General features: G+C 41.1%; 1 protein-coding gene across 2 annotated transcripts in view; it reads right to left on the bottom strand.

Annotated features, from left to right (window-relative positions):
- LOC120246789 (desmoplakin) overlaps nucleotides 1–17,702 on the bottom strand; it is a 47,136-nt gene that overhangs the window by 12,037 nt on the left and 17,397 nt on the right. For both annotated transcript variants that reach the window (XM_039254399.1, XM_039254400.1), the window contains exons 5-18: nucleotides 15,617–15,745; nucleotides 14,437–14,487; nucleotides 13,360–13,521; nucleotides 12,704–12,808; nucleotides 11,538–11,633; nucleotides 10,868–10,993; nucleotides 10,377–10,529; nucleotides 7,192–7,346; nucleotides 4,385–4,511; nucleotides 3,394–3,595; nucleotides 2,451–2,677; nucleotides 1,389–1,555; nucleotides 819–957; nucleotides 124–317 (exon numbers count right to left, since the gene is read on the bottom strand). In XM_039254399.1, the coding sequence (XP_039110330.1) occupies nucleotides 124–317; nucleotides 819–957; nucleotides 1,389–1,555; nucleotides 2,451–2,677; nucleotides 3,394–3,595; nucleotides 4,385–4,511; nucleotides 7,192–7,346; nucleotides 10,377–10,529; nucleotides 10,868–10,993; nucleotides 11,538–11,633; nucleotides 12,704–12,808; nucleotides 13,360–13,521; nucleotides 14,437–14,487; nucleotides 15,617–15,745 (2,033 nt within the window). The remainder of the gene's footprint in view (nucleotides 1–123; nucleotides 318–818; nucleotides 958–1,388; nucleotides 1,556–2,450; nucleotides 2,678–3,393; nucleotides 3,596–4,384; nucleotides 4,512–7,191; nucleotides 7,347–10,376; nucleotides 10,530–10,867; nucleotides 10,994–11,537; nucleotides 11,634–12,703; nucleotides 12,809–13,359; nucleotides 13,522–14,436; nucleotides 14,488–15,616; nucleotides 15,746–17,702) is intronic.

The following is a 17,702-nucleotide window of genomic DNA, read 5'->3' as shown; positions in this document are numbered from 1 at the left end:
CAGAGCGTCTCTTGCGCCTAACTAACACAGCCAATCAAACCACTGCTTTTGTAATGACAACTTCAAGTGACATTATCTTGGAACAACCAAATGGGAAGAAACTAGGGAAGGAAGTTGGCACACCTGTAGTCTATCTGTTTGTCTATTTTTTGCCAGCGGTCTGTCAGCTGTGTGACTTTGTCACTGAACTTGCCCAGATCCAGGTCATAAAGTGGATACTGCTGTGAAGTCTGGGAGTGGATCTGTTGGGCTTTCTGCAGCTCTGTCTTCATGGTGGCCAACAAAGACTTCTTCAAGTTCAAGTCGTTTTTGATTTTCTGTCACAGGAGAAAGAAAGAGTACAAGTTAATCTCTTGGAATATTTGTATTTTTAAGTGATAAGCAATCCAGAAAAGCATATTCACTGATTGCATTTCCCAATATTTATGTCAGTGATCTAGCTTCTTATGCTACCCTATTAATAGAGGATTTAATGTGCGTATTTGAGAAATGCTAAATACCAACTCTGTTTCATTGCTGAATAATGATAATACATATGAATATATTAAAGAAGAAGAGAAGAGCTGTAGTGAAGAAACCAGTTCAGTTATGTTTAACTTTGTGTTTTCCGAACAAATTTCACCACAAATTACCTCTGCACGTTGTTCTTAACAGTACAGCCTGGTAAACAGTGTACTACAGATAACAACAGATACCAACCAGGTGTGGCTAATGAACTCTAGTAATCCTCAAACTCATAAAAACGTAGTGAAGCCTTGGATCACATGATTTCCCATAAGCCGGGACACTGCTATCAACTGAACACAACTTTCAGTTACCTTCAGTCCACAGCGGTAAGCTTCCACCTTATCCAAATCCAGGCACACCGTTTCCTCTTCAGTGAGTCTGGCTTCGTAAACCTTTAACATGTCTTCTGTCTGCAGGATAGCTTGGAGTAGAGCTCTTACAGTGCATAAGCTGTAAAGAGCAAAGAGGCAAATAATATTGCCAGTGACGTAATTACCCTTTGAACATTTGGCTCTTGCCACTATTAATGAAAGAAGCTGATGAAAATTTATTTTGCCTATTCTAAGCAGCAGGAGCAATAAACTCCTCTCCCGCCCCTCTATGTCATCATTCAGACAGCCATTCTGCATTAATTGAAGAATTCTAAGTCCTGACTCTTATAGCATATACCTCAGCTGTAAAACACATTAGATTTCACAACCCTGGAATTAACATCTCACAACTACTATCTCAAAAGCACAGAAGAATGTAAGTAAGTCTGCAGTGAACAGAAAAACTGTAAGGCAAGATAGCAGTAGGTCAAGCATACAGAGCAAATGAAGTCTGACAAAATGAAGCTTGAGAAAAGCAAAATATCTGTGATAAATGTTAGGGGCGTTTACCTATTTAAGTAGCCATCTGTAACGCCATTGATATTTTCCAGTTTCTGAAACAGTCCAAATACCTCATTCTGTAAATAGCAGTATTTTTCTGAACCTCTGAAGTTAGCGAGCATATCTTTAAGCTGGTTGAGAATTTCAGCGATTGCTTGAGAATCATTCTGCACGCTCTGTCAAAGAAGAAGGAAAGCTCTTGATTTAACTGTGATTCTTATGATCGTTTTTTGTCCTGAAGTAGTCCCCTAAATGGAAAAGACTCAGGAGACAGAGTTGATATTTCATTTCCTTCTCCGAGGAGGCCTTATCAGCGCTGTGTAAACATGGCCCTCTTACTCAGGATATATTATCTTAGATATCCCAATGCAGCGTGCAGGCGTGGCTGAGCAGGAAAGATCACAGAGCTGGGAGCTGACTACGCTTGGGCATAATCCCAGCTCTCTCTACAGCTTTGAGGTTTTACCTCCACCACCACCACCCCGCCCCCACCAAACAAATTTCTCCATGTCAGTTTCCTACCTATAAATAAAAATAACTCAGGGCACCTGGGTGTGTCAGTCAGTTAAGCATCCAACTCTTGCTCATGATCTCACGGTTTGTGAGTTCGAGCCCCATATCGGGCTCTGCACTGATAGCACAGAGCCTGCTTGGGATTCTCTCTCTCTGTTCTTCCCCCACTCATCCTATCTCTGTCTCTCTCAAAATAAATAAATAAACATAAAAAAAATTCTACTTGTTTAGCCCATATCATAGTTGGTTTCAAGCAGCAACCAAACTAATGTTTATGAAAACTTTAAAACTGAACAAAGAACTATGTGGCATAGAGGACAAACACCGTGGCCTGATTCAACAACCCACAAACCAACACAACAGTGCTTTAATCCCCAGCCTGGTAACCTTCTACAAATTTGGAAGCATGGGAAAGAAAAGAGGAAATCCTGCCAGAAGCCTGTTTTCTTGAAAATTAGTGCTTCTTGTCTATAAATATTTAAACCAGGAGGTATTTTTTAATTAGTTTGCAGATAAACAATATACCCGGAATCGAACAAAATATCACTGGATGCCTACCTTTAGCTCATTTATTTTCACTGTGATATGGTGTGTAGAGCCTTGGTCGGCTAGCAGGATGTTCTTAAGGGACATCCTGCCCTCACAGTGCTCCATCTGCCTGCGAATCTTCTGGAGCTCCATCAGCATCCATGTTTCCTGCTTGTCATGTTCTCTGTTGGTTTCAATCACTTTATTATGGTTGACATCTTGGCAGGTACCATGGTGAGTGATTTCAGTTGTGGTTACTGCAAAAATACGTTAGGACCACAAAAGTCAGAGAATTCCTAGCTAGAAGGGTGCTTGTGCTCAGAAAACGTCTGTACTGCATAAACTATAACTCCTTCCTTGACGTGATTCTGAAAATTTAGTGTATATATGACTTTTGATACGTTATTTTTCAACATTGATCCTGAAACTAGTTTCATGCAAACTACTTTCTGTTAAAGCTGTGTGTGTGGTTGAGGTTCCTGGATGGCTCAGTTGGTTAAGCCTCTGACTTCAGCTCCGGTCATGATCTCATGGTTCGTGAATTCAAGCCCCACATTGGGCTCTATGCTGACAGCTCAGAGCCTGAAGCCTGCTTCAGATTCTGTATTTCCCTCGGTCTCTGCTCCTTCCTCACTCATGCTCTATCTCTGTCTCTCAAAAATGAATAAATGTTAAAAAAAAAAAACTATTGGCACACCTGAGTGGCTCAGTCGGTTAAGCATCCGACTTCAGCTCAGGTCATGATCTCATGGTTCATGGGTTCAAGCCCCGCATTGGGCTCTGTGCTGACAGCTAGCTCAGAGTCTGTAGCCTGTTTTGGATTCTATGTCTCCTTCTCTCTCTGACCCTCCCCTGCTCATGTTGTCTCTCTCTCTCAGAAATAAAAACATTTTTAAAAAAACAAAAAATAAAAAATAAACTATTAAAAAGAAAAAGCTGTGTGTGTGGTTGATAACACGAAGAATAGACAAACCTGTCTGGTGCTGGGGGTAGCCAGGGAGCTGTATGACCAGGGTCTGGTAGTGCTTCTGGGCATCCGTGAACTGAGACTGCATTTTCCGCTTGTCATCATCTCCAAACATCTCTGAGCCCTGGCTGTTTCTGATGAACTCTTGGTAATGCAACTCAAGGTCAGATATTGTCTTCATGTAATCTTCCTGCCGCATGGTTTTCAGCTGGAAGTAAACCAGGCAGGAGTGTTTGATTACCCCCATGGGGTGACCAAGAGGAGTGCCCAGAAACACCCTATGCTGGGGGGGCTTAAGGCAATACTTGTCAAAGGCCCATTAAGATATAAAAGGTCCTGGAGAATTACGAGATTGCTCCTCAGAACCACAGCAGTGCGTTGTCAATAGATTTTTCCTACAGAATTTTATTCTTCAAAGGAAGTATTACTCAGAAGTTGCAAACCTAAAGCAGATCACAGCAAAGCTGCTCTGACTGAAAAGAGAAAAGGGGGAATATGGGACCCCAGACTTACTCATTCTGTGCCTCTCTACTTGCCCTGTCATCCCAAGCAGAACCCCTTAAGCTGGGATTCTTCAGACCACAACTTGAAAACCACTGATCTAGAAGAATGACTGCTTTGGGCGTTATTCCATGAATTCTGTCCCCCCTATTCACTTCTGTGATATCCAGTTAATAATTTATGACCTAGCTTTCCATTACATCAAAGGACAACAGGACCCAGGATAGTACAGGATCATGTGTCATTTCCACAGGTACTTCTGGCTTGTCAGGTAGCTTCAATCAGTACTTCTGTTTGTACCAGAGCCAGCCATGTGCAAATACCTCCCATCCTATATAGGGTGGACCAGAACCTCGCTGGCAGGCTGAGCTAACTCTCTTGATGAGATAACAAAAGCATTAGTTGCATTGCTAAAAGGTCTGCCTGGCAGAAGCAAGCACCACAGGGAGCAGCCTGGAACCTCCTCCAGGCAGTGTGAGTGGCCCTCAGGATGTACCTTGGCAATAGTCATGGCCCTGATTTTCTCAATGTCAATCATGCAGTAGTGCCAGGACACCAGGCTCTTCATGTTGATGTACAGCTGGTTCCACAGAGCCAAGATGGCTTCGTAGTATTGCTCGATCCTGGAAGGCACAAGGGGAACACACACTGGAGCTCGGCTTTCAAACTTCCACCCCAACAGGAAAGCTGACTGTGCTTACACACTGCGTCAAAACTATAACAAGAACTAACAGAGTAGTAGTTAATGTATGCAGTGAATGTATACTTTCCAAACACTCAGCATTTCAATGGATCTGGACTAGTTAACTCTCTGAAAGTTCATTCTCAATGATCTATATTAGTATAGATAATTCACTTTTGCTCAGAATATACATTTCCTTGTTATTGTATTGTTTGCCAGCAAAGTATTAATTGACAGAGGTCTAACACCATGCAGGATGGCAGGGAGAAGCCATCATGGAATGTTGATGGCTATTGCAGCTTGGAAGTGAGTATGCGGGTTCATTATGCTACTCTCCCTATTCTGTGTATGGTGGAAGATTTCCATAATTAAAGGTGGAAAAGAATCTGCTGTGGACAATCTGTAAAATGAATGCTCTACTTGCTTATTGATGAGCAGATATTAATATGAAGGGTTTTTTTTTGTGGCTACTTGCAAAATTACTGATAAGAATGGAATAAGAAGGGAATAAGAACTTTGAAACAATGCCTTCAAGATACATGGTAAGAATGGTCTCCTCACAGACATCTAGGTCCAGTAGGCACAAAAACTCTCAGCAAAATCAATAAAAGCAAGCCAACGCTCAGACATACTGCAATTAAATTTGCAAAATATAGTGATAAAAAATCTTAAAAGGAGCAAGACAAAAGAAGTCCTTCACTTACAAGGGAAAACCCATAATGCTAGCTGGAGATTTCTCAACAGAAACTTGGCAAGCCAGAAGGGAGTGGCATGATGTATTCAAAGTACTGAATAGGAAAAATCTGCAGCCAAGAATACTCTACCCATCAAGGCTAACATTCAGAATAGAAAGAGACAAAGAGTTTCCCAGACAAAAACTAAAGGAGTTCATGACTCTAAACCAGCCCTGCAAGAAATGTTAAAGGGGACTCTGAGTGCAAAGGAGAGACCAAAAGTTACAAAGACAAGAAAGAATCAGAGAAAATCTCCAGGAACAATGAAAAAACAAGTAATACAGTGGCAATAAATACAGATCTATCAATAATAACTTTGAATGTAAATGGACTAAATGCTCTAATCAAAAGACATGGGGTGTCAAAAGGAATAAAAAAATGACTCATCTAGAGACTCATTTTAGACCTAAAGAGACTCATTTTAGACCTAGAGACACCTGCAGATCAAAAGTGAAGGAGTGGAGGGGCGCCTGGGTGGCTTAGTCGGTTAAGTGTCCGACTTTCACTTAGGTCATGATCTTGCGGTTCGTGGGTTCGAGTCCCACATTGGGCTCTGTGCTGACTGCCAGCTCAGAGCCTGGAGCCTATTTCAGAGTCTGTATCTCCCTCTCTCTCTGACCCTTCCCTGCTCACGCTGTCTCTCTCTCTCTCCTAGAAATAAAAAAAAAAAAAAAAATTTAATAAAAAAAAAGTGAAGGAGTGGAGAAACATTTATCATACAAATGGATGTTAAAAGAAAGTCGGAGTAGTGATACTTATATTGCACAAACTAGACTCTTTTGTTTTTGTATCATATTTATCCTGCTTTGGTATCAGGGTAGTAATGGCTTCATGGAATGATCTGGAATGCATTTCTCCTATTCCATTACTTGTAACATTTTGATAAAGATTGTCATTAATTATATATTTTTTAATGTTTGGTAGAATTCACCAACGAAACCATTGGGTCTTGGGCCTTTCTGTGCTGGGAGATTTTTGATTCCTAATTCAACATGCATTCTTGTGATTGGTCTAAGAAGATTTTCTATTTCCTGGATTCAAGATCTGAGATTCAATCATGGTAACTTGTGCGTTTTTAGGAATTATCTGGGTTTTTTTGTCTAAGTTATCTGAATTGTTAGCATATAATTATTTATAGTAAATGCCACTATTATCACATGATGTATTTCTGTGGTTACCTGCTGTACTGTTTTCTTTTCCATTTCTCATTTCGGTTTTTGAGTCTTCTCTCTTTTTTTTCTTAATGTAGTTAAAGCATTGCCAATTTTGTTTGTTTGTTTGTTTCAGAAAAACTGGTTATTTCTTTCAATGTTCTGTTATTGTTTACTCTAATTTCTATTTTATTTCTTTCTGATTTTCTTTATTCTTTCCTTCCTCGACTAAATTTCAGCTATGTTTTCTAATTCCTTGTGGTGTCATGTTAAGTTGTTTATTTGAACATTTTTTTCTTCATACAAGCTTTTATAGCAGAAATTTCATTCTAACACCTGCTTTTGCTGCATCCCATACATCTTGAAATATTGCATTTGCTTTTTCTTTGGTTTTGAGACATATTTTTATTTGCCATTTGATTTCTCATTTAGTCCATTGCTTGTGCAGTTGTGGATTGCTTAGTATTTACATATTAAATATTAAATATATTTTTTAAAAAGAATGGCTTCCTCCAGTCCCCCAAATAGTCAGACATTCTTTTTTACATTCCAATAAAAACTATAGTACCTTCAACATAAAGTTGCATGACAATGCCAGGAAAACTTACAAAAGCTCCTTTTTTCAAGACAGGGTATTATAGTGCAAAAGGGTGAGTCTACATTTCTTGTATAAGCATTGCCCTACTTCTCCACACTTGCATTCATGCTGTGGCTACTGGGAACTTCAACAACTTACTTGCATGAGAGGTCCACGGCCAGAGGATTTGGAGGGGGGATAATCAGACCAACAGAAGGGACGAGCATGTCCACGCCTCCTGGACCTGTCACATACCACTTGCTGCGCTCATTATTGTCCTTCAGGATACACTCATCCCCTTTGTGCACAATTTTCTGTAAGGCAAGCAACTCCATGTTTCAGCTATACTCATGAGCACACATTTTTATCTTTTTTCTCAAAGACAGAAATAGAGATGAAATGTGCAAACTGAACTTTTATCTTATTATTTTCCCTTAAATGAAGATGATCTTTACATATCCCAACAATACTGATGCTTTAAATAATACATGTGAGCCTAAAAGGTGTGCATAAAATGAATTAGGTAAAGGAACTTTCCAAAGACAGCCTGGGGAATCCACCAGTAAAGTGAGCAATCCTTTTGTAAAGCAAAAACTACCCCCATGGCTTTTCTATTTTTGTGAGTTCATATTTTATATATTATGTTTGAGTATGTGGGAGTTACTTGTCTCATTCACTTGCTCTTAAAATTTAGAAATAAAAACAAGAAATTCTGAAATTCTGTCCCCAGAAAATAACTTTCTAAATTAACTACAATATCTAAATAGCTTACTCTATTTTTTAAGTTTATTTATTTATTTTGAGAAACAGAGAGAGAAAACATAGACATGAGGAGGGGAGGGGCAGAGAGAGAGAAAGAACCCCAAGCAGAGCCCAACATGAGTCTTCATCTCACATACTGTGAGATCATGACCTGAGGCGATATCAAGCATCAGACACTTCACTGACTGAGCCACCCAACCCTCTGAATAGCTTATGTTCTAAATTAATTCCATAGCTTCCTGAAATGAGTACACTTCAAATAGGACAACTATCTTAACTAGTGAAATGTAGTAAGTTTGATATTTATGTGTTTCATATCTCTATTTCAACTTGCTTCTCTCTCAACCATGCAAGTTTTTTTTTAATGCTAATTTTTGTTTGTTTGTTTGTTTTTAATGTTTTATTTATTTCTAGGAGGGAGAGACAGAGTGAGGAGGGGAGGGTCAGAGAGAGAGGGAGTCACAGACTGAAACAGGCTCCAGGCTCCGAGCTGGCAGTCAGCACAGAGCCCGACGCGGGGCTCGAACCCACAAACCGCAAGATCATGACCTAAGCGAAAGTCGGAAAGTTGGACGCTTAACCCACTAAGCCACCCAGGTGCCCCTTTTAATGCTAATTTTTGAGAGGGAGAGAGACAGAATGCAAAAAGGGGAGGAGCTGAAAGGGAGACACAGAAATAGAAGCAGGCTCCAGGCTCCCAGCTGTCAACACAGAGCCCGATGAGAGGCTGGAACTCACAAACCATAAGACCATGACTTGAGCCAAAGTCAGTCGCTTAACTGATTGAGCCACCCAGGTGCCTCTCTCCATGCAAGTTCCTAAAACATTTCCACCTGCTAGAATAAACACCATTTTTATAACATGATTCTAACCAGCTGGTCATATTTTACATTTTTTAAATTCTCCATAATTTTTATAAGAAAACAGAGCCATGAGGAGCACCTGGGTGGCTCTGTCAATTAAGTGTCTGGCACAGGTCATGATCTCATGGCTAATTTGAGCCCTTCATCAGGCTCTATGCTGACAGCTCAGAGCCTGGAGCCTACTTTGAACTCTTTGTCTTCCTCTCTCTCTGCCCCTCCCTTGCTCATGCTCTGCCTCTCTCTCTCTCTTAAAAATAAACATTATAAAAAAAAGTATTAAAAAATTATAAAAAAAGAAAACAGAGCTGTGGGAATCACACAAGTAATTAATAAAAACAAGTCATCTTTCCATATAAACACTTGTATTTACCACAGAGCCTGCAGGATTAATATGTTCAATCAATTCATAATATCTATAATCACATTCACTTCAAACACAGAATAATGGTCACATTCCCCCTTTCTTTCATGTTAGAAATTTAAAGATCTTTAAAGAAATTTAAAGATTTTAAAATTTAAGATTTAAAGAGTGGGGCACCTGGGTGGCTCAGTTGGTTAAGCATCTGACTTCAGCTCAGGTCATGATCTCACAGTTCATGGATTTGAGCCCCATATGGGCCTCTGTGCTGACAGCACAGAGCCTGCTTGGGATTCTCTCTCTCTCTCTCTCTCTCTCCCTTCCCCCATTCTCGTGCACTCCCTCTCAAAATAAATAAACTTTAAAAAGAAAAAGGATTTAAAGGGTAANCATGTTAGAAATTTAAAGATCTTTAAAGAAATTTAAAGATTTTAAAATTTAAGATTTAAAGAGTGGGGCACCTGGGTGGCTCAGTTGGTTAAGCATGGGCCTCTGTGCTGACAGCACAGAGCCTGCTTGGGATTCTCTCTCTCTCTCTCTCTCTCTCTCTCTCTCTCTCTCTCCCTTCCCCCATTCTCGTGCACTCCCTCTCAAAATAAATAAACTTTAAAAAGAAAAAGGATTTAAAGGGTAATCACAGGGGCACCTGGGTGGCTCAGTCGGTTAAGCATCCGATACCGGCTCAGGCCATGATCTCACAGTTCATGGGTTCGAGCTCCGCGTTGGGCTCTGTGCTGACAGCTAGCTCAGCCTAGAGCTTGCTTCAGATTCTGTATCTCCCTCTCTCTCTGACCCTCCCCTGCTCACACTGTGTCTCTCTCTCTCTCAGAAATAAATAAAAAACATTAAAAAAATAAATAAAGGGTAATCACAGATGAAGTTCTGCATATTAGAAGAAGAGAAGTATTAATACTTAAAATGAATAGCTTAAAAATAACTATTGTCCTGGGTGCCTGGGTGGCTCAGTGGTTGAGCATCTGACTCTTGAATTTCGGCTCAGGTTATGATCCCAGGGTTGTGGGATAGAGCCCTGCATGGAACTCTGTGCTGAGCGCAGAGCCTGCTTGGGATTCTCCCTCTCCCTTTCTCTCTGCCATCATCCTCCACACACACTCTCTCTCTCTCAAAACAAATAAATAAACATTTAAAAAATAATAACCACTGTTCTAATTATCAAGAGCTATGATTGGACTCAGAGCAAAGCTGCCGCATTTCTACAGCTTGCTGCTCTATGTAGGAAAGAAAGGCATGGATTCTGCCGCCCACCAAAACCTGGATTAAACTCTACGCCCTAGATGGCAAAAATCTCTAGGTGAAGAAAGGGAAAACATGTGCCTCATTCTGAATAAGTGAGCGCCCACCTGGTCTTGTTTGTAGTCACAGAGAGCCCGGAGAATGATGGGCTTGTTGCTTCTATAGTCTGGGTTGCGTGGTTTCAGCTGCACAATCTTCTTGGACTTGTTTACCAAGTTCTGGACCTGACGCTTGTACTCCAAGATTTTCTCTCGTTCTTTCTGCAATTGCAAATCAGACCATACTTTAGCATAGATGCTCAGTGAATTTCAGGGAAGCCCTGCAAATGACATTACCATAGCTGCTATGATGTTACACATTAGGTATTGCTACTGTTGGATCAGCCACAAAAGGCCACGGGTTCATCTATCTGCAGGGACTATCGGAACCTTTCATAACAAGCCACTTCAGAAACCACAGAGCCACATAAGCAGGCAGGAAAGACTATCACTGTGTGAAGAGACTATGTCAATAGAATGTGAAGTATGCTTTCCAAAGGACTTTTAATTAAGTAATGAGTTGAGTAATGAGCGTTCTGTCTGTTTTTGTTCTGCGATACCTCCAGCTCCTTGATCTGCTCCAGCAGGCGCTGCAGGGGCATGTTCTTGTCACAGGGGTACTTCTTCCTGATGGAGTCCTGAAGGCCCTTCAGGTATGCTTCAGTTGACTGGGCCTCTTCAAAAAACTATTAAAGATGAGAGTGATCACACATTAATGAAAAGGAATTCAGTAGGCAACTAGTATTTTCTATTTCAAGGACTACCTTCCCGGAGTCTATTTTAATAGGTGGCTAAAGGAAAAGGTTAGAGCAGAAGCTATATTATGTGACAGCAAGAGACATCTGAGTGACTCATGACCAGGTTGCTCCTCTACACAAAAAGCCAATAAATAGGATTTGTAAAATATTTTGAAGACTGTATTCAGTGCTTCTAGAAATACATTCAAAAGATAAGGTATTAGGGTGCACCTGGGTGGCTCAGTCGGTTAAGCATGTGACTTCGGCTCAGGTCATAATCTCGCAGTTCAGTTTGAGCCCAAGTCAGGCTCTGTGCTGACAGTTCAGAGCCTGGAGCCTGCTTCAGATTCTGTGTCTCCCTCTCTGTCTGCCTCTCTCCCCTCATACTGGGTCTCTCTCTCTCTCAAAAATAAATAAAATATCAAGAAAAATTTTTTTAAAAGATAAGGTATTAAGACCCACAAACAATTAAATTACTATGAAGCATAAAAACCTGAAAGTAGGCAGCATTTTCTTTGAGATGAACGTCAATGCACTTGGTGATCTGCAGAATCCAGCTCCACTGTGTCTGGAGAGTATCCATATATGCCTGAAACAAGAGCACATCGGCTAGCACATCGCCACTCAGCGACAAGGACATCCATTCTTTGATAGATATGTGAGCCTGAACGAAAGCTACGAGCTATGTTATATCTAATACCAAATGAAGCAAACATTTTTCTAAAAATTGAAAGTGGAAATTTCCCAATGGTGGGGAGGCACCTGAGGGGCTCACAGGGTAAAGCATCCAACTCTTGGGTTTCGGCTCAGTTCATGATCTCACGGTTTGTGAGGTCTGTGCTGATAGCGCAGAGCCTGCTTGGGATTCTCGCTCTCTTCCCTTCCCCCACTCGTGCACATGCACTCTCTCACTCTCTCAAAATAAATAAATAATATTTTTAAAAAAAATTTCCCAATAGGGAACTCTTGGTATGGTAGAAATTAAATTTTAAAACCAATTTTAGCAAATAGATACCATTAGGAGATTAGTCAAAATATTTGCTCAAATGGGATCATTGCTGACCAATCAGAACCAGAACAGACACTGGGGTGGCATTGAGGCAGGGTCCTTTTACTGCACCCTGTTCCTATACAGCTGTTAGATGATGAGGAGTTCCAAGGAACCCATGCAGAAGGCTTGAGGGGCTTAAGGCAGTGACTCTTATCAAGTGATACAAAAACAGTTTTTAATAACCAGGATGGCCATTGTAATGCTGCTACCAGCTAATGTTGGCCTTGAACCCAGGCAACAGATGGCAGGTTAGGGTACAGGTTAGCAAACCAAAGCCCACAGGGTACACTGGACCCACTGTGTGTATTTACAAATAAAGTTTTATTGGAACACAGCCATGCCCATTCACTTACATATTGGTATGGTTATTTTCACACAACAATGTCAAAGTAATCTCGACAGAAACCAAATGGCCTGCAAGCCTAAAATATTTATTATTTGGTCCTTTCCTAAAAAGCCTGTCAACCCCCAGTCTAGGGTATTAATCCAAAATACGTAAAATAAACTTGTCATGGCTTTATAACACATAAAAATCATTCAATCTGTATAGTATTACTTTACAAAAAGTTCCCCTTTACTCTCTAATAAAAATATCTCGTGAAGCCTACTTCAATTTTGTCTGAAGCCGGATGCTGGTTGAGAACAAGTTGGTCACTTTCTTGTTTAAGCTTATTGAGCTCTTTTTCCTTAACTTCCAGCTGGCTCATGCGTATCTATAAATGAAAGAAAAACAAATCCGTCAGAGCAAAGTCACCATTAGCCTGCCATCATTTCCACCATTTTTAGGGAAAATTAGAACACAAAACTACATTCTGGAAATGAACAATGTCAAAGAATCATGTTATGGTGTCCTCAAGAATCACAGCACTTGAAAGACCAGAAAGGATGTTTGGGATGGTCCAGTACATGGCAGAGTTCACACTGGAGACATGGCTTGTCCCAATCCACACAGGTTAAGGGACTGCGACAACTAATGCTGAGATTTCCTGTTCCTAGGTTTGCATCCACCATCCCACTAGGCTACACACACTGTGGGATGTCCAAATGCATAACTCTGACTCTGTCTACTGTCTTCCAGGATGGCAAGCAATGCACTGCCCCTCTAGAGTCACTGAGAAGCTTCCAGAAAGGAATGGCTTTTCATGACCATTTCACCTGCAGCGGAATTCCACAGAACCGATTAAATGATTGTGAGGCCTTTGTCCCCATGTGGGGGCCTCCCAGGCAAGAGCCTCATATCTACAAGTCTGAGGGCTGTGCTTACGGAGAAGGCCTCCTGCTTCTGGGCAATGTTGGTGTTCCGGTCACTCCAGTCGTACAGCAGCTCCTCCTCCTCGCAGTCATTGATCCACATGATCTCTCGGGACGTGGCCTGGATGATGTTCTGCAGCTGTCGCAGGTGATCCATCCTCTCAAAGGATGCTTTCTGCAAGGCAAGTTCAAAAGCGGCATTGGGATAACAGTGTGCACCTTACTGGTGTTCTCTGCAGATTCCACAGATAAATCTGTGTGGTCCCTTTAATTTAAAAAATGTTTTTAATAAATAAATACATAAATCACATGAATCAGTAAAATCTGCACTGACCACCTAGTATATTAAAAAAAAAAAAAAGTCCATCCAAATTTAACAAGGGAGCAATTTTAGATTCAATGGAATAGCCAAAAGGGTCTTGATTCAGACTCTGATGTTTGGTTTCGAGAATTAGTTTTAGACCACAAAGGGGAAAATGGATGCTTAGAAAGAGAAGTCAAGTTTTTCCTGCCCTCTTCCACACCCCCCAAAATTTCAAGGTGCCATCTGTTACGCCCCATATCTAATAGGACAATTGTGTCACTACTACCCACATTATTTTAAAAGGATGACTGCCAACAAGTAAACACCAAAGACATGAAGCCAGGGTGTCACACATGGGTGAAAAAAATGGCAATCACTCTTTATACCAGTCAAGTGAACTGGTTTCATGTTTGTCATAAAATGGAGACGATAGTCGATTACTACCTAGGGGAAAGTAAGTCTTATTTTTGCTTATACTTCATAAAAAGGCTGCAATTCACAAGTGGAAAAGCTTTATTTCTTTAACTGCAAGTACTTAACACGGGCTATATACATGACACTCAACTTGTAAATAGAACATCTATGAATACTGTCTTCAGAAAAAAGTCTTTTAACATTCTCTTCTGAAGGAATCCCAGCAGCAGAGATGCAATTAGCATCTACAAGCCCCTAACTACACTTCCAGGTACTTCCTGGGTCATTAGGTGCCGCCCACCCAGGCTGTTCTCCATTTTTATGAAACTGAACTGAACTGAATGCAGAGACGTCAGAAATGAGTCCGCTTACCAGCAGGTTTTCATACTCCTCCTCCAACTGGTAGATGGCAGATTTCTCCCGCTAGAGAAAGACAAACAGTGAGGAAGCAGTGAATTCCCCTTGTCAGTTTGTATAGAAACAGCAGCCCTTCTAAACCTTTTTGTTAGATACTGACTTCAGATCCCTCAGTAGAAAGAAGTATTTGCACTATGAAATCTTTTATTCGCAGGGACCTTTTCCCAGTTGGGTTTGAAGGCAAACCCTCACTGGCCTTTTTTTTTTTCTTTTTTCTTTTTCTTTTTCTTTCTTATTCAGAGAGAGAAAGAGAGAATGAGCAGGGGAGGGACAGAGAATCCCAAGGATTCTGTGCTGAGCACAGAGCCTGATGTGGGACTTGAACTCACGAACTGTGAGATCATGACCTAAGTCAAAATCAAGAGTCAGACACTCAACCAACTGAGCCACCCAGGCACCCCCTCACTGTGCTTTTGTTGCTTTCTCCACAAAAGGTTGATCACTTAAAGACTCACGTGTTAAAACATGTTAAGTTTGACAACTTAGGACTCTCTTGAACTTAGAGAAAAAAGGGAGAAATTTGGTGAGATATTCAAGTGGACAAAAGTAAGGGAGGAAAAAAAGGCAGAAATGAGGATAGGTAAAAACGTGAGGGATTTAATAGCAGGAGATGGGGGATGAGGGGTGGAATCCAGACACTTAAAATCAAGTGATTATTTCACACTGTAATTCTTGACCCAGCTGCAAACTAGTCCTTTGACAAAGGAAAAGTGTCAGGAAGAGACACAATTGCTTTTACTAGAAATACATTGAATTTTCACATAGGAAAGGATTCACCAAGCACACAAATTTTATGATTGTAGCTCTTTCTCTACTTAAGACATGCTCTGCTTTCTAAAAATAAAAAAAACACTCTACACCCTCAAAAATCCTCATCTACGAACTGTGCCCAAATGCACACATGTACACCCTTTGCCTTCAATTTACCTCTTCCTCGAGTGTTAACACACTCTCTAGCAGGTTTACTTGAGTCTACTTCCCCATTTATGAAATGGGATTTTTAGAAATTTCCAGTCTGTTGTGGAAAAAATCTTGGGCTAACGTTTCAGACAAAAATGCCTGGGATTGAGAAATTAATTACACAATCCTTCGGTATGCTTTTTGAAGACATAGAAATGAAAACATCTCAAAGTACCAGGTCAGCCTTAATTTTGTCCAGCTGCCAGCGATAGTCCCCAATGGCATTGTGGATGCTCCTGTGGCTGTTGATGTGCTGCTCCACAGAGGCCAGGTCCACACCCCAGGCCACCATATCCATCTCCGCCTGCCAAGGGAAAGAGTGTGTCCTTCATTTCTGAACCTTTCCATCAGACTCACCTTAGCCCCCGGCATCAGGGGTCAGAGAACCAAGGGACATCCATAGTTTCCATTCAGATAAAACTGAGGTTGTAAATATTCAATATTTTTGAAACCCAACAAAATTTTTAAAGGCTTGGAATTCCTGAACAGCGAACAGGGCTTGCCCAATACTTCCCACAACTTGTTTGACCCCAGCTGAGGAGAGATGATGCAGGAAGGAGATCCCTGAAAGCTAGATTATGTCCTCTGAAGAAAAAAAAAAAATCTACCTGTGTACATGCAAGTGGTGTGTATCTGTATAGCATGTGTATGACATATTAGAAAATACTGAAAGAAGTTTCTATATATTCATTTTATTTTTATTGTTTATTTATTTTGAGGTGCAGGAATGGGCAGAGAGGGAAAGACAGAATCCAAGAAGGCTCCGCACTGTCACTGAAGAGCCTGACACGGGACCCCATCTCACGAATCCTGAGATCATGACTGGAGCCGAGATCAAGAGTCTGGCGCTCAACCGACTGAGCCACCCAGGTGCCCCATATTCATCTTAAAATATGCATCAGAAATAGTCCATTAAGCTCAGTCAGGTACTACTTTCCAAGCTCAACAGCTGACCTCAAAGTATTTTTCACTGTTCATTTCTTTAAATTATTTTGATTTGTGTTAATTGTTGACTCTTTAAATTTGGCATTTACCATTACCTTTCAGGATGCAAAACTCACTATGTAGAGAAGATACTATAGCACATACTCAAAGCTTCATGTTAGCTCTTTAAAAATTAAATCTGACTTTCTAATTTGAGTCCCCACCACTTCAAATTTAAGAATGCTATGTATTAAGAAACAAGCATACTATTCCACAAGTTTCATACTGAGGCAGGTCTATTATCTCATGTTTCTTTTGCATGAGCTCATGTAAATTTCCAAATCACCTGTGTCATCTTTTACACATGCCAAGGGCAAACATTCCAGTCTGGTATTGCAGCAAGAACATAACACACATTGTTCTAAGCCACATCCATGTTCTAATACACTTGGCAAGCTTTCAGAAAGGGAAGCCATTTCAGTCAGACTGCTGAAAGTTACTGAGGACTTTGCCCTTTCTCTCCCTCGCTCTTTTCAGCTTTTGAGCAGAAACAGGTGAGTGCACTGGGAAGTTAATGAGATGACCAGGCTCCCATGTCATCTCATTACCAGCCAGGTGTATAGTATCTGACCCGTCCATCAACAGAAACACAAATCGGGGAAACAACAGAAACCTGGCACAGGAGATGTGTGACTGCTTACTGATTATGTGGCTGGGGACACTGCTGCTTCCTTATCAGCTAGCTGGGCCTGTGGCTCAGTCTCCTCGGAGTGAGAAAGAATGCAGGCTATGCTTGGGGGGAGAGGGATAAGAGGAAAAAGGGCCCCGAGAGAATCCCAGAGCAAACCCTCAGTAAGTGATAAAACTACTTTCAGTTCCTTTGAAACCATGGGGGCCAGCTGATCCGAACTGATTTGCTCATCAGTGGCACCTATTAAAAGAATACTCCCCCACCACAACAGAAAACGGAGTCCATGGGAGAATGCCATTTTCCAAAATTTTAAAAATGTTGAGCCTTTGCTACAAAGGATTCTTGTCAAGCTACACCCAACATGAATACAGAAAATGACTGGTGATGAGCTGTCATTTTATATTAACTGTCATACTAAGAAGGAATTAGGCGATGTGATGTTTTCACACCAAACAAGTAATTTGGTTCAAAGGTTGTCTCACCTAACATCACTTATGGTATAGTTCAGGCCTCATCGGTCCTGCCAAGCCATCCTTTGAGGGCTCCATTCCACAGGGACTGGAGCACCGCCCCTCCCCCCAGCCCTATCTGAGCAGGATTTATTAGAGCTCAAACACAGCAATTAAGCCCACACTGCTCTGGACAG

This window comes from Hyaena hyaena, unplaced genomic scaffold (genome assembly GCF_003009895.1).
Source record: "Hyaena hyaena isolate Hyena2069 unplaced genomic scaffold, ASM300989v1 scaffold_481, whole genome shotgun sequence".
Classification (NCBI taxonomy): domain Eukaryota; kingdom Metazoa; phylum Chordata; class Mammalia; order Carnivora; family Hyaenidae; genus Hyaena; species Hyaena hyaena.
Note: the sequence above shows the minus strand (reverse complement) of the source record. Positions and strands in the feature narration are given on the sequence as shown.